The following is a 19,391-nucleotide window of genomic DNA, read 5'->3' on the forward strand; positions in this document are numbered from 1 at the left end:
GAAAGCTTTTCACTTATGATCATTGCAGCATCCCCGTGATCAAAATTCAGACACTCCACAACTGGCATGTATTTATGACGGTTGCAATGTCCCAAGGTCATTTGATCACTTTTTGCAACCTTTTGACGAGCAAAGCCGGATTCTCTTAACAACCATGTTACTAACTTAATACCTGAAATGATTCACTTAACTGTGGCAAGAAAGATTGCAAAATGGGGCAAAATTCACTTAACTGTTTTGCTTAGCAATGGAAATTTTGGGTGGTAATTCAAGGGCTACCTGTATAACAATATAGACAGTACAACAATTTGATGACAGCACACACATACTTTTCCTAATTTCCACACTTATAGTATATCTCTAGAATTGGAAAAGGGGAATGAGACAGAAAACCCGTTTTCCTGTAGTGACTTGCCATTTCCTTATGAGCTAATAAAAAAATGTATGAGTCAAGAGTCATACAAAAGTGTTATAACCATTCTTTAAGCACTGATAAAAAAAATAAAGGAAATCTGACAATGAAATAATGAAGTAACGATCCATCAACAGATATATGCAGTTGGCTTTTGCAGAGAAGGTAAATGCAACTTCCATGAAGTTCAGAATGCTTTCAATAACAATATACATTTAAAGTAAATGTTGGAAAACAGAAGATGAGTTAGGTCAGAGCCATTTTTGCAAGGGTGTTGTTTGATTGGAAGAAATCTTACACCTACAAGCAGGATGTAGGAAGTCGGATCACAAACACATTCCGTGAAGATAAGAGTAGTCAAAGTCTTTCAATTCTTGTTACCTACGTCTAGGCAAGAGAGACGCAATCAACGTATTTTAAATATACAACAACCTGATCATTGGATTCCACATTCAGGCTCCCAACCTTTGTACCAAGCTATTCAGCAGCACCAGCAATGATGGCTGGGTAGAAAACTGGAGCAAGGACCGTATCTAAGTTTCTTCTCCTTGCAAGATGCCTAAAGTCTAAAATTCTTTCTGGATTACATCCCAAAATCCATCAGAATGAAAAGGCAGCAGCCAGAGTCAACGAGGCTCAATGTCTCTTTTGAGCGATCCTGATAGCCTTTTGAAGTTGTTCCGCTGGCATGAGTTGGAGAGTATCCAAGGCATGAATGAGCTGCTCCCGGGCATTGCCAATAAAACTATTGCTGAGGAACATCGGGAGGCCCCCAACACCATCACGCAAAATATAGAGGGGAACACGGATGAGACCCATCACCTGAACCATTAGAGGATAGAAAATCAGGTTAAAATAAACTCTTAGGGAAACTTGTCCTCTTTCTGCTGTCACCACCTCACTCAAAGGCACACACAACTTCACAATGTGTGGGTTTACCGCAAAGCTACAAATGCTGGATGTCTAATACTGATGCTCAATTTCCACTTCATTTTTTATTCTAAAAGTTTTAGCTGTTAACACCTACCAAAATAGGTTCACAGGCATTTGAACAAGGACTTGATAAAATCTTAGCAAAGGTTCAGAGTGGGCTTACAGAATACTCTTCAGCTTCCTGCACAGGAATCACCAAAATACTGTGCAAAAAAAACCTAAAAAGTTATTAAAGCCAAGAAAAATATGACAATTTACCAACTATGCCCAGAGAAAACGCACCAATGTCTGGGAGCAATTGTTTTACACTGGCTCCCAACATCTCTCTTAAATTTTCCGCTGCCCCTGCCTTGTCCCTTACGCACCTCAAATCCATGGTCTTTTGCCTGAATAGCCCCTTCCTCTACCACTCGGAGCTCTTCCAAGCTAAGCTGCTTGGCGTAGAAATGCATCACCACTCTCTGTGGCTGCTCAGAAGCCTGGGAACTCAAATAATCCTTCTCAGCCAGGTGGACGGAGGCAGCCCCGGGACCCAACTCTTCACGTAGTTCTCGATTTAGTCCCTCTTCCAAGGAAATATCCTGAGGATCCACAAACCCTCCTGGAAATCCCAGCTGACCATCAAACCTCATCTGCATCTGGAAAAGAAGAGATTCAGACTGAGAGTTCATATATTCTATATGCAATTACCCTTAATCTACAGGTGTGGGAATCCCTTTGATTTAGCTGTAGTCTGCCTTTTTCACTTTCTTGTAATCTTATAAGATGAAATCTCCCTACATCTGGAGGAACTATAAAACCTTGTGATTTCTGGGACTTTTTGAACTTGAATAAAAAAGGAATCCAATTTTATTTTCCTTGCTCTCTGAATAAATTTTAACTGCTTTAAATACATTTTTCTGAGATGGGGTTCATAGATTTCACCAAATTCTCAAAGGGATGCAGGGTTAAGAATGCCTGCTCTAAATAATAAGATCCATTTATCGTTGCCACCATTAAATACTTTCCTGGTTTAGGAATACTTTTGTTTTTCCTCATCTATTTCTTTTGTTGCATTTCTGAAGAAGTGAGGCAGAATGTGGAAAAGACAGAGCAGGGCGATTGATTTGTTAAAATGTAAATAAGGAATTGAATTGAGTTGTATTAAATAACTGGCTATTTAAGGTTATAAACAGGTTTACATTATTACAATATATCTATAGGCTCCCAAACACAATTGTTGCAAGACAGGTGGCTTATAAATCATCTTCTCTTTATCCTCCTCCTACTTATTACTCGGACAAATGAATACTCTTTTTCAAGACTGAAACTTGCAGTACCATTTTTCTGTCCCCACCTTTCAAAACTCCCTCTTTCAGATTCCCCCTCCAAAATATATAGAGGTGGAAGAAGCAGGCTGCATTGCCTTGTTTTGATTGACAGTTTCAACACACAATCAATACAGAGACTCCTTACTTGGGGGTGGGGAGGCCTCTAAATAAGCACTATCAGACATATTTGTTCACTCCTTCTCTATCCAGAGACACCTTCTGAATCCTTTTCATGGGTAAAAACATGAAGGTTGCATCCCCAACTTCAGATCATAACACCAGAGCCACATTTTCAGAATACAAGATTCAGATGTGACCAGATCTACCCAAATGTCTGTATCAAAAATAGTCGCTGGCATTAGATACATTTATGCGCACACACACACACACACACACACACACACACAATTTCTTAAGCTGAATTAGCATATTTATCTCCAAAACATTTCTAAGGATTTTGGAACTATTGTACCGACTGTAAAAAGGGATAAAAGAAGTGTCTTCCCATAACAGTGCTGACAAATATTATGAGCTCTTTACAAAAGATAATATTCTATGACAAATATGCCCAATAGGTCCAGAAGTCCACACTTCTGAAGTGTTATTCCTGTTTTTTAAATAAAATGTCTCTGTTTGAAAAGGTGCTACCAGATTTCTGAGTTTTGACTTGTTGTGTTGTGTTGTTGTTAACTGCGAAGTCGTGTCCGACCCATCGCGACCCCATGGACAACGTTCCTCCAGGTCTTCCTGTCCTCTACCATCTTCTGGAGTCCATTTACATTCACACCTACTGCTTCAGTGACTCCATCCAGCCATCTCATTCTCTGTCGTCCCCTTCTTCTATTGCCCTCAATCTTTCCCAGCATTAGGCTCTTCTCCAGTGAATCCTTCCTGGTGGCCAAAGTACTTGAGTTTCAACTTCAGGATCTGGCCTTCTAAAGAGCAGTCGGGGTTGATCTCTTCTAGGACTGACCGGTTTGAACGCCTTGCAGTCCAAGGGACTCGCAGGAGTCTTCTCCAGCACCAGAGTTTTGACTACCATGGACTAATATAGTTCTCCTCTTTCCATAACCCCAAACTGCTAAACTGCACTACTCTTCTTGAACTAAAAATTAAGATATGGAATAGGCTCTGCCAGAAGTCTTACACTACAACACCACTTTTGCCAGGAACTTCCTTGGTCAGGAGTGTGCAACCTTTTTCTGGCCAAGTAGATGTTTGACCACTGAAAAGGACACTGGCGATTACTCCAAGAACTGGGCAAAATTAAGATAAAGCCAAACTGAACTTAATTTTACTGAAAAATAACAAATAAATTACAGAATGAAAACATACATTCCCTATATTTGACAGTGTTCACTTTCAATCACATTAAAGTATAACACACAATTTAGAAAACTCTGGGAGGTCCATTTGGCTTTGGGGTTCTAATCTGCCTCCTCTCAGCAACATGGAAGTATCCTCACTTCACCTTACTCTTGAGGAGATGATTAAAGCCAAGCAATGTCTGTGAAACGTTGTTCTCACCAACACGGCGAAACGCAACGGGATCTTGCCAAAAAGCCGGCCCGGGTTGGGCGCATATAAAAGGGCATGACAAGCCTGCTTCCAGTCGGGTGGCCCGAGGCTAAGCGCTTCAGTCTTAGTTAGAGCCCGAAGTTCACTCATCTCTCCCGGCTGCAGCGCCCTGGGCCGTAAGCCTTGAAATCGCAGCCTTCTTTTTAAAGATCCACCTTGCGGCGTCAGAGAGGGGGGAAAACCGATCCCGAGCGAATCCGCTGCCGATAGACCTTAAGAGCGAATTCTCCCTACAGCCAATCAGATATTGAGAAAGAAGAATCCTGGGAACGTTGAGCTACCGAACGTTCGGTAGCCTTTCCGTCCGTTTTTCATTGTTGGTCAAAAGAGGGCGCGTCACGCCAACCTTTGATGTGGAAACACTGGAAGGAGAATCTCGCCGTTTTAATATTTCTCTCTTTTGGTTATCTGTGATCCACCATTTTGCCTTGAAGGTGCAAAACCGAAGCGCAACCCTGAATATCTGAGGCAGAGGCATAACTAAGCAACGTTGGATTGATTATGTGTTATATAGTTGCTTAACATCAGTAGGGATATTTCTTTTCTTTATCAATTCCAGGCCTATTTCGACCTTCTTTTGAAGAATCCCCATGCACAGCAAGATGCTCCATAAAAGACCCAGGATTATTCTGTGCTCCAGAGTTTTCACTGTTAGGAATATAGAATAAATAGGTCTCATGAACTTCAATTTAGGCAGCTATTATTACTAGATTTCCAGGTGTGTTCAAGCCATTCAGATGAAACCACACTAGTTTAATCTGTAAACATCCTTCTGTCTTGGTAAAATAACCTGGAATTATTTATCAAATAGTTGAATAGTAAATATACCCTTACATTTCATGTGGAAATGTACCATTGAAAATAAGAATACTTGCAAATTAGCATTTTTAAGGAATAATCAAGATAAGATTCTGTGGAAAGAATTAGTTGGAATACATTTGAATAGTACCACTGAATTCTGTAGGTAGCTATGAAAACTTCCCTGTATAAAGGAGTTTCAACACATTATAAAAAAGGATTTGTTCAGATCTCCAGAAAAGATTATACTAGCTATCAATCAAGACTTTTCTTCACAGCCATCTTTGTTCCTTTAGATGAGTAGCTTAAGGCAGCATACCTAGCATTCCTTTTTTTTTCATTTCATAGAATTCAGGACATCCAATAGGCAGAATGTTTCACACTTTTCCTGCAGCCTCTGGGCTCCCATGACCTACAATATTTGGAGTTGTGAGAAGATACAAATGTTTTATGTGCTGCCTTACCTCCACTATTGCAGTGATTGAAGGGAGTTTTGAATGAATGGGTTCAATTCCAGCTATTTCTCTCTCATCCACTTTACTCATGACATCGCTGCTTTTCTAAATTACTATAAATGCTTAACATTGTTCCTTTTTTCAAATTTTCATATCTCTCTTCCAAAGATGAGGCCAATCTCCAAGGTCCTTCTCAAGCATGTATTCCAATCCAGATTGTGAAGTTGTGTAGAAAACCTGTCTGTAGCCCCCTCCCTCTGCTGACTGGGGTCCTTTTTCTTTTGGTGATGGTGCCTTTATCAGTCCTGACTCCTGGTGACTTCCTGGACATATCCCCTAGAGCAGAGGTCCCCAACCCTTGGGTTGTGGCCTGCCTCAGGTCCTTGAGCCATTCAGAACTGGGCCACAGAAATGGCAGGTGAGCACATGCGCATGCCCACTTGCGTGAACATAGACAAGCGTGTGTGTTCCATTTGCTCAAGGGGCAAGCATGGAGCTGCGTGCATGCTCACTTGCCCACCACTCGCACAGAACCATCCCCTCTCCCACCCGTCCACAAAGCTGAAAAGATTGGGGAACTATGCCCTGCAGTTCACTTGTGAGATTTCAAAAGTGTCTGTCATTGCCTACTTCCTAGGATAATGAGAGTGACTGGCTCAAGGTCAGCTGGTTTTGTGTCTAACAGGACTAGAACTCATGGTTTCCTGGTTTCTAGCCTGATGCTTGAGTAGTTTAATTCTGTAATATTTTTGTTTTCTTCCCTCTTTTATATACACCAAAGCTGTTGTAACAAAGGATGTGAGCAATTAAGGAATGACAACAGCAGGGTCATTACACATATTTGGATTGGTAACAGTGCGGACACTGGTATGTAGTGAGAATGCAACACAGGCAGTGGTGGGATTCAGCTAGTTTGCATCGGTTCAGTAGAACCGGTAGCTAAATTTTGTTCAGTTCGGAGAACCAGCTGAACCCACGCTGCTTCCAGAAGTCCGTTCTAGACCTCAGAGGCCTGGAGGATGCCTCCCAGGCCTAGAACCGCCCACAGGAAGTGTGTGGATGTCACTTCTGGAAGTCCATTCTAGGCCTCGGAAGCCCAGGCCTGCATCCACGCAGAGAACCAGTTATTCAGGTATTTGGATCCCACCAGTGAACACAAGGTGTACCCTCATCATGTGCTGAATACTATATGACTGGCCCAACTCTAGCTCCGGTTTAATTGCACTAAAGTTTGCTGTAGCTATTTTGTTTAGAAAAAAAACAGCACATTTGTATTTTCTGTTCTAAGTTCTTCTAAACTGAATGCATGTTTTGGTGACTGATGAATTGGTCATCTTAGCTTCAACTCCCAAAATTAATGCAAACAGAATATTCCAGGTGAGTACTTCTCTATTTTGTGTGTACAATTTTTGGGCCCGATTTAAAGAAAAGCCCTCTTTTGTGTTAAGAAACACATTTAAGTTTATAAATATTCTCTTTCATTTATTGCTTATAAGAAGTTTTAAAGTGAACAAGTTTTGAAGATTTACCCTACTTCTGAATCCCATCTTTGGGACATATACAAAGCTGACCTCCCACTCACCCCACCCACCTTACTGTAAGCACTGGCCACTATCCTTTAGGTTTCTAGTTGCAATAGGGCAGTGTTTCTCAACCTTGACAATTTTAAGGCATGTGGACTTCAACTTTTAATTTTGTACGCCGCCCTGAGTCCTTTGGGATTGGGCGGCATATAAATAAATTAAATAAATAAATAATAAATAAACTCCCAGAATTCCACAGCCAGCAATGCTGGCTGTGGAATTCTGGGAGTTGAAGTCCACATGCCTTAAAATTGTCAAGGTTGAGAAACATTGCAATAGGGGATTAAGCAGATACAGCACCTTTTTCATCCTATTTCCTGCAAATGTTTTTTACCCACTGCCCACCATGCAGCTGAAAGCTTTTCCATGGTGAAAGGTGCATACACTAAGATAGCAGAAGAATTTGCACAAGTCCTTTTTCACTCACCTCTGCAAGAGTTTTTAAATTTATTAAATTTGTTTGCCACCCTCCCACCGTGAGGAGACTCTGGCAATAAATGGCAATAACTACTATAAAAGGTGGCAACCCTTGACTAGAGGGATTGATTAACTAGAGAAGAAGAAAGGGGATAGGGAATGACCCAAGGCAGACACATATACACATCCACAGCTTTCAAGGCGACTTCTACACAAGACACCTGGTTCCAAAAGTTTTATTTCCAATCCATCTGTAGCGGTCCAACCCCTGGCCAAGGACAGGACACGAGTCCAATCGCTGGAAAGTGAAGAGCACAGCCAAAGACCTTGCTAGGAGGCAGAGTCAGAGGCCTCTGAGCTGTCCTTGATATCTGTGCTCTCTGTAGCCTCACTGACCTCACTGACGTCCTTGCTGTCCCCACTGTCTTCAGCTCCAGGTCCAGTGCCCACAAGGGTCCCTGGGCATCTGTCATCCCGGCAACAGTCACCCACATGGTTAGTCTTGTGATCACTGCCCTTGTTCTCAATGGAGCCCAGCACAGAATGCTTTCCCTTCTCTTTCAATTCCACCTGCCTCCGCAGCTGTCAAGAAGAGATGCTTGTTTGAGTACAGTGTTCTATCCATGGATGGCATTAGAGAGGTATGATTATGCAGTTCTTAGACACATGGAATCAGCAACAAAAAATACATCCATATTATTAACCTCATGTTGCCTCCAGGGGTAATCTTGTTATGGTATACTTCAGGATAAACATAATGCCAAAATCTGAGAAGCAGCCATGGGGACTGCTTTCAATGTTATTTGTTCCTGTTTACAATTCTGCAGCCAGCCAGCATTTTCACAGAAAGGCATAGTAAGGTGCTAAAATAACTTGATGACGAATGCTCAGGTGTGCTGGTCTAAGGTCAATCATTTGGCCTTAGTTCCCCTAATAGCAAGAGGGGCAAAACAAAACAGGACATGGTTTTCTTTCCCCATTTTAACAAGACAGAATAAAAAAGTGAGATGAAGCTCTGTGCATGATTCTGCTTCTTTAATAGGATACTATAGATCACAAATGTTTATGCCACAATAGTTTTGTTAGCCTTTAAGGTGTCTCTTTGTCGTTTTAGATTCTAAGTCAAGACTAACTTTGCCTGGTATTACAAAAAGCAAAGCAAGATTGGTCATGGTTAGCACGTGCCTGAAAAATCCCAAAGCTTTCTCAGTGTGTACAGCAAAGTTGAAAAAAAAAATATCCTGAATAAAATCCACTACTGGTAGTCCTCGACTTACAACTATTCACTTAGTGACCATTAGAAGTTACAACAGCACTGAAAAAAGTGACTTATAACCATTTTCATACTTATGACAGCAGCATTCCCATGGTCATGTGATCAAAACTCAGATGCTTGACAATTGACTCATATTTATGATAGTTGCAGTTTCCTGGTCTGATGTGATTAGCTTTTGCAATCTTCTGACAAGCAAAGACAAAGGGGAAGCCAGATTCACTTAACTGCGTTACTAACTTAACTGTGGCAAGAAAAGTCATAAAATGGGGCAAAACTCATTTAGCAACTGTCTTGTTTAACAACAGAAATTTTGGTCAGGTCAACTGTGGTCAGGTCTACCTGTACTATTATTACCAAACAAGCTGCATGAATGCTTCGCTTTAGTCAACAGGAATAAAAATCAACTCAAGGGAGCCCTTAACCATTTTTACAAACCAGTAAGGCATTTCCAAAATACATCAAACGTAGCTCAAGGTGAAAGAAAAACAGCTAGATGCTACAGCTTTCATGCAAATGTCCCTTTCTAGATTGTTCAGCTCATTTTCAGATTATTGAGAATCTGACTATCAAGCAATAGCTTACTCAGAGGTATTTGGGCTGTCATCAAGGCAAATTTAGTTCAGCATTTGCTCTGATTTTTTAATAACGCTTTTGTCCCTGCCAGAAGGCAGGCTGGCTACCCATCCCTATCTGCACAAGTTGGAGATTCTGATTTGCGTGGTAGGGCCATTGTAGCTAGCAACAGCAGTCTCAGACTTAGGATAACAAGGCCATGTTCTCCAGCATATGTCCACCAACAGAATCTGTGCTCACCTCCTCTGCCATCTGTGTTAAATCACGCTTCATAGCATATGCATCCTCCCCATCAGCATAGTATTTAGGCTCTACTTCACTGATCCTATGGGAAAGAACAAACGTGTTTCCTCTTTAAAAAAAATAAATAAAAGCAAGTTTCCATAATCTCCTCTCCTCTCTGCTCAGTGAGAACAACAGAATACAGAGAAATATAAGCTGCAAAGCCCCAGGTTTATACCCATGTACTCAAACGCAATGTGCTCTTCTTACAAGCTTAAGACTCCTTCCTATAATAGAAAATTCTGGCCTACACTACAGGGTTGTTTTAAGTATTACTGACAGAAAGCATTTATATGCCTGGAATATTCAAAAGGTGAATGACTAGACCAGAGGTGGCAAACTTATGGCATGCGTGCCAGAGGAGGCACTCAGAGCCCTCTCTGTGGGCATGCACGCCTCACTCTGGCTAAGTTTTTGCAGGAAAAAAACCATTTCTCAAGCTCCTTCCTAGCCAAAACAAGCCTCCGGAGCAAGCGCAGGATTGTTCTTAAGAAGAATGAGGCGTGCTCCCTCCGGAGGCATGTTTTGGCTAGGAAGGGGCTTGAGAAATGGCTTTTTCCTGTGAAAACTTAACCAAAGAGCTTGCAGTCTCTGCCAGATCTCTGTTGGGATAAAGTCCTTTGTCATCCTTGTTTTCGCAGGATTGCTCTCAATAAGAGCCAGGCGCGCTTTGGCTCCGTGTACAAAGCAACAAAAGAAGTTTGTGGGACTAAAAAAAAAAACATCAGTCTGACCCTCCAACTTCTCAAGGAAAAAAAAAAGATCTCACAAAGTTGGAAGGTCTGGTTGAACTTTTTTTTTTTTAAACCGGTAGACCCACAGCTTCTTTTGTTGCCTTGCACGCGGTGGCGGATAACAGAGCTAAAAAAGAGGTTAATGAAGGGAGGCTTTGGGAAAGCGAGGGGAGACGGGGAAGGGTCTGCTCTGGCCTCTCGGAGGCTTGTTTTCGCCAGGAAAAAGCCATTTCCCAAGCCCCTTCCTGGCGAAAACGGAGCCTCGCTCTTACTGAGAGCAATCCTGCAAAAACAAGGATGACAAAGGACAGCAGAGTTAATTCTGAAAACGAAATTCTTAAAGTATGGAATTCTCTGCCAAATAATTTTAAGTCAATGAAAGCACTTGGGATTGCTTTCCTTACTTTGTTTGGATCATCTTGTGTTTGTGAGCAGCTGTTTTCAGCTTTAATCATATCAAATCTGATACTAGAAACAGACTAACGGATGACCTGAGTGCTGCATATGTTGCTCTCAAACTTACAAAATATGAGCCAAATTAGACAAATTATCAGCACGCATACAACAGCAAAAATCACATTAATTGTTCAAAAGCATGCCAAAGGCAAACTTTTACCTTTCAATAAAAAGTTGTTTGTATCATTGAAAGCTTTGTTATTGTGTTTTTCTTTTAAGACAAAAGATGTTAATGTATAAATTGTTTTTTTTTTTCTAAATGAAAACCTCAGTATTAAATTGCCGTGTTGGCACTTTGCGATAAACAAGTGGGTTTTGGGTTGCAGTTTGGGCACTCGGTCTCTACAAGGTTTGCCAAGACTGGACTAGACAGTAATACTCTGAGAAGATTTACAAATGTTTGGATGGCAACTGTTTTTAGGCAGTGAGAAAAAAGTATTTGGCAGGTTTTAGGATGATGCTTATTTTAAAAGTTGTTCCTTGTTTGTGTTATGTTTTGTCAGCACTAAAAAACCCTGGGTTTTAGAAATCCAGGTATTTTAATTCATACAATTCCTGTTAGTACTACAAAACAAACAAAGATGTGTGTTCAGGTATATATATTGCCCAAATAAAACCTTCTCCTAAGCAAGGCCTTTGCATGGGATCAACCGTGTTAAAAACATAGAATATCTCCTAATCTTAATATATATCTCCTGTAATTCCCATCCCATATAGTCCCGCATACTCTCATTCCTATGAGAGCAATAAGGAACTCACAAGTTTGCAAAGTAATTATTCTGAGAGACTCTTACCCCTTCAGAGCTACTCAGTATCTTTTGCAATCCAGTTAAAAGATGAAAAGTCCCATTTCCAACAATGTTCTAACATCAAACAACTTTTTCACCATGCCCCTCCCACTCTTGTGGTACTCACTGGAAATTGAGTGTGTTGGAATAGAGATGTAATGCAGCTCGATTACTGAAAGATGGAAGAGAGAAAATGCAAGTTTTTGGATTAAGATCATCATGAACCTGAAATCATCCACAGAAACTAAAGTTAGGGACATGGAAGACTCATAAAATGGGTCCTATAAGATTTCTTTTTACTGCTATTATTAAAATTTGAAATTGCTGCTCTCAGATGAGACACTAGTGACAAATGCAGATGGTTTTAAAAGAGGACTAACATTTACACAGAATTGGTCTAGTAATAGCTACTAGTCATGAAGCTTACTATTCACTCAATCACAGGAAACATACCTTAAATGTAAGCTGCTAAGAAGCTAACTGGTGATTTCCTATCCCTGCTGTTAAGTTTCCCAGCTTCATCTTCATACACAGTGTATAACCCAAAATGCTGGACTGAATGGGTCCTGGCATAATCCAGCAGAGTTTTGCTTATGTAATAGAGACAAAGTTTTCCATGTGTCTATCCACCAACTCCCAATTCTTTTTCCTCTTTTATGGCCATATCTAAGGAGAACAGAGCTCTTTCAACCTATATCAATCTTTTGGTGGATATTACATTTATATCCAATTTAAGTATCAAGAGCCACAAATGCCAGTGTGGTCAGAGCATGCCAAGAACAAGCACTGAATCCAAATAATTCAAATTCTACTGAAAATAGTAATGGCACTGAATTAAAAACAACATAGTGGTAAAAGACAGATGGTCTCCTGAAGACCATGGAAGAGAGAGTGCAGACTATTGTGATGTTACAAAGTTATGCCACAACCATATCTGCATGTCAGTTTGTTCAGACATGTCTCTCTGCAAATACTGAATTTATGTAGGAAGCTCTTATCCAATTTGACAATGTGCAAATGAATAGAATGCATGGATTTTGTGTGAGTCACTCATTCTAAAATCTTCAGATGTTGGGAGAGGTGATAAAAAATGGAAGTCCTACCTTTCTGAACACAATTACAATTATTTGGTAACAATGTAAGTTTAGGCTTGCCTTTTTTAAGAAGGGTACTGCAAATAAATCTGACAGACAACGGGAAAACTCACCTCTTGCGAACATGCAGTGAGACATACTTAGCATTGAAGTTCTCAATCATGGCTCGGGAAGCCTGGTCCATCAGCTTTTGAGCCAGCCCTAAGCGACGGTGGGAACGCTTGACTGCCTACCAAAAGAGGAACAGCTATGAAGATTATTGCTTATTTCATAAAAAAAAGAAAGAAAGCCGATGGTAGATTTTACAAACTGATCTAACTCAGTGTAGGATCCTGATACCACTCGTGTTTAAGCTTATCCTAATTTGGGGGAGGCATTTGCCAGCATCATACTAAGGTACAAATATGGCTGCAGAGCATAGTGATCTGACTTAACAAAGGTTAGGCTTCTCCTAACCTCCATTATCTATCAAGGAGGTCAATCAGGTACTAACTTGATTGTCAGCAATTAAACAACTTCTTTCTGTGCAATTGTACTCACAGAGAAAAAAAGAGCCTCAGTCATTACTCAACAGTGAGTTAAGCCTCAGGGACTGGCTCTCAGGACCATCTCTGCAACTATTTCAGAATTTCTTTTGAAGAATTCCACCTTGATCCCAGCAGAGGATATGCCTTCTCTCTAATCCAATGCTTTCGATTTAGTTCAAATACCTGACCCATCTCAAATTATAACAGGGGGAGGGGGGAGGAGAGGAAGGTAAAGAAATATTACCAGAGATGTGATGTGTCCATGGGGGACATCATCGGGGTCTTCCTCCCTAGAAACAACAGTAAAAATTAGCTCACCCACACACAAATCCCAGACATAACTATGGTTGTGGTAGCCTTTTATTTGTGAGACTGTATCTCCTCTCATTATGATAGAAAGTGTAGCCCTATACAACTGCAGAGCTCCAATTGGGGAAGGCTGCTTAAGACTGTATATTAAATCAAAAATCAAATAACCGCCCATGTGGCTCCTGTGAAAGCCCAGCCCTCAGAACATAGCAGCAATATCAAAGACCCATTTATTTCAGCATTTTGTTTCCACTGTAGCCAAGCCACAGTCAAGAGGAATCTCTCAAGCAGGCTATGAGGCCACCAGCACCCTTCCATTTGTGGTCCCCAGCAACTGGTACTGATAGGTACCCTGCCTCTGATGTTAGGAGTCTTATACAGCCAGGATAGTTAATAAACCTTGAAAATCTTATCCTCCATGAATCAAACGCCATGCCATATCTTGAAGGAGCAAGATTCATTGTCTGAAATACTATCTTGTTCTCTTTTTGTACTCATCTGTTTCTTACAGCTCAAAGCACACATAGAGACTGAAAGCCAAGAAAGAGTCAAATACACACACACAGTTTATCAAAACACATGTTCAGATGAAGCCAACAGCAATTCCTGAATGCCTGATACAAGAATGAATTCCACAAGTTTGTGGGAAAACATCTAGATAAAACAGAGCTGTGCCTAAAACACAAGCTGAGATCTTACTCTGCACCTTTTTCTGCCTCAGGACTTTCACATCACAAGAGCAATTATGTGATTTCAGCTATTTCATCTAAAAGGGAGTCTTAGGATTTCTTTAACAACTAAGAGCAGATTCTTGGATTCTTTCATCTTTTAAATTATACCAAAGTTATAAATTTTAATTATATCTTATGACAGTTTGTTTGCCAAATGAGAAAATAGTTCCCTGTAACTTCTTCTTGTCCTTTGTCAATATATTATAATAGAAGCTCCAGCATGTCAATCCAAATCTTTATACTTAAAAGTTATTTAGTGTATTCATTATGAAATAACAAAACAAAAATTATGCTTCTGCCAGTTGCAATGCGTAAAAGCTATAATACTAGAAATACTAGAAATTGCTCTATTGGCCCTTGAAGTGCTAAATCAACTCAGGTGAAGAGTGTCGTTTCCCAGCAGGATAGTCAATAATGGGAGATGCCTTGAGCTGTAACACTGGAAGTCCACCAATTCCTTATCCTTTAGTTAGCTAATGGGAAGCAAGTTTACAATTAAATGAATGCATTTCTTATAATGAGAAATCAACATTTGACTGCTCTTTGCTTCTCCTCTGCCATCCTTGCTTTCATTAACTTCTTCCTAGGTTATTTTCAGCAGCACAACTCCTTCAGAAAAAGGTCTATCCTGACCACTTTGCATACCGGTAGTCCTCAACTTACAACTGGTCAGTTAGCAACCATTTGAAGTTACAACAGACCTCTCCAGGATGATTTATAATCTGGATATGAAGTTCCAAAAGCCATGGGGGCAACCCATAGTCACATGACTGCATTTTGGGCACTTGGCAACTGGCCCGCATTAATGGCTGTTTGCACCATCTCACGATCACATGACCACGATTTACAACAATTTTTGCCGGAATCCATATATTTCCAGTTTCCAACAAAAAATGCCCACCATAAAAAATGAATTTCACCCAACGACCACAATATCTGCATTACAACCACCACATTCACTTAATGACCACCACCACAAAAAAAAAAACAACCTTGCAAAATCAGATGTGATCACATGGTGACCCATTTAACACCTGGCATAATTTACAACTGCAATACTGAGCTTAACTACAGTTGTATGTCGAGGATTACCTGTACCTAAGCAAACAACCAAGCCCAAACAATACAAGAACCTAATACAAAAACAAAAAAAAATATTTTAAAATGTAGAAGAAAAAAATATCCTCAAAAAAGGAGATAAGAAAAAAGAAACTTTCCCCTTTATTCCTAGGAAGCATACTCAACATTAACAACTTATCAGTGCCTCCTAGAATACAATCAAATACATCTCCATTCCATACCTCACTCCATTTATCTATCAATTCTTCTCTAAATCTTCAGCTCTCCTTATTAATTAACAAAGATCTAGTAAAACTGTAATGAGTGTCCTAGAAGACCTGGGGATTGTTAAAAAAAAAAAAGTAACTGTTTTGTGATCCTCCTGTAATCTACCCTTGCAATCCTGCAATATTTCATTCATTCTTAAAATCCCTTCCATCTTCAAGCGCAGGACTAGTCATCAGTAAGAAGAAAATGAGGTTATGCAACTTTAGAATTTGAATACACACCCACAAAAATATACAATGTATGATAAAATCATAGCTTGAGACCTTTCACTGCTGCAGCATAAAAGATTGTAAAAGCGTTTATCTACAGTACACACTCATTAAACTCATCCAATCAGAGCTCATACTCACATTTTAGCTAGCACATAGCCCACAATCTTGCCATTCTCATCTTCAGCAATGTAGGAGAGCTGGAGAGAGCAACCAGGAGATTAGACACACAAGGCCTTGGAAAAGAATCCAGAAACCAAAGGAAATCATTCATATTACTGCTTTTTCATAGAGAAGTCAAACTAGCCAGCTTAACATTTGACTTTTTTGGATTACTAGTAATATACTTGCTAAATAATCATAATCTAAATATCCTACACATATATATTATTATATTTGTAGCCTTTCATAAAATTAGTTCACTTGAAATTTTCTTCCTGTCAACTATTCCCATATCACTAAGGGTACACCTTGCTAAATAAAAGAATAATTTCCAAGGTTAAAATATGAAATACTTGTGTTTATGATCAAAGAGCCAAGAGGAATTCTGAAGATTCAGTAAAGTATTGTCATCAATAAATTCTGCTACACAGCTTACTGAAAACAATGGCCATCTGAAAGTTGGAACAGGCATGGCAGATTGAAGCTGAGGGAGAACACATATATACTTAGAAAACCTGGAAAGCCTGGATCAGACTAGTTCTCTGAAGAGGCATCACTTGCTACAGATAGTCCTCAACTTATGACCACAATTGAGCCCAAAATTTCTGTTGCTAAATGAAACAGTTGTTGTGAATTTTGCCATTTTACAACCTTTCTTGCCAGTTGTTAAGTGAATCTGGCTTCCTCATTGACTTTGCTTGGCGGAAGATCGCAAGTGATCACATGACCCCAAGCTACTGCAACAATGATAAATTTGAGTTGCCAAGCGTGGAAATTTTGATCACATGACCATGGGGATGCTGCAATGGTCATAAGTGTGAAAAACAGTCATAAGTCACTTTTTTCAGTGCCACTGTAACTTTGGTCACTAAACAAACTGTTGTAAACGTCAAGGGCTACCTCTACTGTATCAGTTCCCAATGCCAAGTCAAATAAAGACAGGGCAAAGGAAAATATTGTGTAGAAGAAACTTGCACCAGGCCCCTTTGAGATGAGGCTCAACCTTGAGCTTTCACATTCTTCACAAATGTTGTTACTGAATAGGAATATAGATTTAAAAGGAATCACCTGTGGCCAGGAGAGTCCATGATAAAAATAGTATTTCATCTGGTAATTCTCTGGCAGGCAAAGGAGATTGCAATGTTGCATGTTCATCAGGTCCTCGGGCTGATAGTGAAAAAAGGAATAAATATTGAGACAGAAAAAAGAGGCAGCATTTCATTTCCACAAGAGGATCCTGCTCTTGCTCAAATAAATGACTGGAATTTCTGCAATCAAAGGCAATATAGCACAGGGCCAAAAAGTCAGCCATTCAGTAAGGTGTGTCTATTTCCGGCCTTGTTTTTCTAAATCTACCAGACTGCTGACTTTAGGAACAGAAACTTGCCCATTGATTACAATGATCTCTTTGGATCGAACCGATTGCAATAATGGCTGTCTCCAGCTATGAACTGTAATAGTAAAAAAAAATATTTACGTGGTATATACCAAATACTGCCTATTTTATCCAGCATTTAACTTTGGTCAGGAGATATCCAGGTGCCAGATAAGACATAAGTTGCAAGGAAGTCCTAAACAATCAAGGATATACTGCTCCTCACAAGGAAGGTTCCACTCCGATCCTTGCAGCTATCAACTCCTGCGAGGCTCACTCTGGATCGAAAAGCGCAGCTGTGTGTACACTACAAGGTTACTGGCTACCAACGCAGAACCTGGGTAGGCCTACCTATAGCAGAAGAACCAACTTTTAAATGTTCAGTTAATATCCCGCAACAATCTGGAACTGATTGACTGAAGCTCTTCAGCAAAAAATGCCCAGCGATAATTAGGGGGGGAAGAGTTCCCACTCTTTCAGCTTAATTAACTAGGGAGATAGAAGGATTGAACAATGGCCTTCTCTACGTAGCCTTTACCTCAAAGCAAAGGGCTGACGCCTTTTCCCGTTTTCACCCCAGCGCACCTCCTGAACCCATCCCGCCTCCCTCCACCCCCTTCTGCCAGTCCCAGACTCGAACCCGCGCATTCCGGATATTCATAGTGACAGCAGCGACCCTTCCTCGGCTCACGCGCTAGATACGATCATCAAGGTACGTTGCCCCGGGAAAAAGACGTGAGTAGGTGGGAGGAGGGAAAGAACGTGCTCGTCTCTGCTACGCAGCCAATACCGGGGCAGAGAAGAAAAGGCCACTAACCAACCCCGATACAAATTCTGATATTGTACCACCCTCTTCTCCAATTAAGAAAACCCTGCCTCAGGAAGGCGTCCTCAGTATCCAATCGGAGCTTGTCTAGAACTGGTCATGCTGACCAATGAGTACTCGGCTTACTCTTCTCCCCCTCCCCCACTTTCCCCGTTTCGTGGAGTCTTATTTTTAATTCACCTATGATTCTGTTCGATTGGTCCTTCCCCCGTGTCCAGGTTAGAAAAGTCTTGCGTTGTCCCCGCCCCTTTGGACTCAAGAAAATAAATGATGGGGGGGGGCACACAAACTCATTCCCCCCAGAAGTGCTTTAATTGATTATCAGTTAAATCAATCCTTCGCAAGCAGAAATTGAATGATATATAAGGAAGCTTTGGCAGTGAAAAAGTGAGGCTATGGATTTGTGAGTGGTTAAATTCAGAAATGAATTTAGAAACTCGCTCAATAGACCAAAGAAAAGGGTGTAATCTCAGCAAATAACAAATCTATAACATTACCGCTTTTGTTTTTACAACATGCTTTAAATTATGACAAGAAGCTCCTTTTGGGCAGACATATCCTTGCTCGTCCAAGCTGTCTCACAGGGTTGTGGGGGGAAAAGAGATGAAGGCAATCTATGCACCAGGTTGTGCTCTTGAATGAAAACAGGATAGAGATGAAATAACTTCACAATTCGAATTCTCTAAAGATCACAATTTTGAGCCTCAGATCCATTTGCAAAAAAGGATATAATGAGTCTCTAGTTCAGCCTGAGTCTGGCATCTTGTCGATATATTTGCTTGAGCTTCATTGGGTGCTGGTTTGCTTCAAGGTTTTGGAGGATTCTGGAACAAAGGGAAATTATTTAGTCTAACTGTTGCTTTCTTGCTTTTTGTAATTGGCTTTTGCACCAGGGAAATCTCATGCAAGCGTGGGAAACATGTACATAGATGTGATATACTGAAGGAGGGAATAAGGGAGCGTACGGGAAAGATTGATGTCTTTCTTATGATGTAATGGCTCTTTTGTCTGATTTTCATTAGCTAACAAAGTTTATAAAGCAATGCTACCAAATTTCTAAGGTATGGCACTGGACGTAACTCTGCCAGCGTTCCAGATTGTTGGCCACCCAGCTGCTTGATTTGATCAAATAAAGTGCTGCTTCATCAAGAAGTCTCCGCTTGGGTTATCTGATTAGATTGATATGGTATCTCAAGTTCATGTAAGGGACTGGGAC

The 19,391-nt window shown here is 40.5% G+C and overlaps 2 protein-coding genes across 4 annotated transcripts; both read right to left on the bottom strand.

Annotated features, from left to right (window-relative positions):
- Positions 1–456: 456 nt before the first annotated feature.
- Positions 457–4,481, bottom strand: LOC120301455 (U8 snoRNA-decapping enzyme-like). 3 transcript variants are annotated; one of them, XM_039328749.1, is made up of 3 exons: positions 4,132–4,481; positions 1,711–1,983; positions 457–1,234 (listed from the first exon to the last, which is right to left on the bottom strand). In XM_039328749.1, exons 1-3 carry the CDS (start codon positions 4,321–4,323, stop codon positions 1,049–1,051), a joined length of 651 nt encoding a protein of 216 aa, XP_039184683.1. In that variant the 5' UTR covers positions 4,324–4,481; the 3' UTR covers positions 457–1,048. The 3 variants fall into 3 exon arrangements, with proteins under 3 accessions (XP_039184683.1, XP_039184684.1, XP_039184685.1); XM_039328750.1 differs by having other exon boundaries at positions 4,183–4,478; XM_039328751.1 differs by having other exon boundaries at positions 4,127–4,239.
- Positions 4,482–7,706: 3,225 nt separating this feature from the next.
- NAA10 (N-alpha-acetyltransferase 10, NatA catalytic subunit) lies at positions 7,707–18,146 on the bottom strand. Its single transcript, XM_039328676.1, has 8 exons — positions 17,990–18,146; positions 17,043–17,141; positions 15,954–16,012; positions 13,461–13,506; positions 12,803–12,918; positions 11,723–11,767; positions 9,576–9,660; positions 7,707–8,068 (listed from the first exon to the last, which is right to left on the bottom strand). The coding sequence occupies exons 1-8, from the start codon at positions 18,008–18,010 to the stop codon at positions 7,817–7,819; spliced, it is 723 nt and encodes a 240-aa protein (XP_039184610.1). The 5' UTR covers positions 18,011–18,146; the 3' UTR covers positions 7,707–7,816.
- Between the last annotated feature and the right edge of the window lie 1,245 nt (positions 18,147–19,391).

Source organism: Crotalus tigris, unplaced genomic scaffold (assembly GCF_016545835.1).
Source record: "Crotalus tigris isolate CLP2741 ecotype Arizona unplaced genomic scaffold, ASM1654583v1 scf7180000024383.4638030, whole genome shotgun sequence".
NCBI classification, from domain to species: domain Eukaryota; kingdom Metazoa; phylum Chordata; class Lepidosauria; order Squamata; family Viperidae; genus Crotalus; species Crotalus tigris.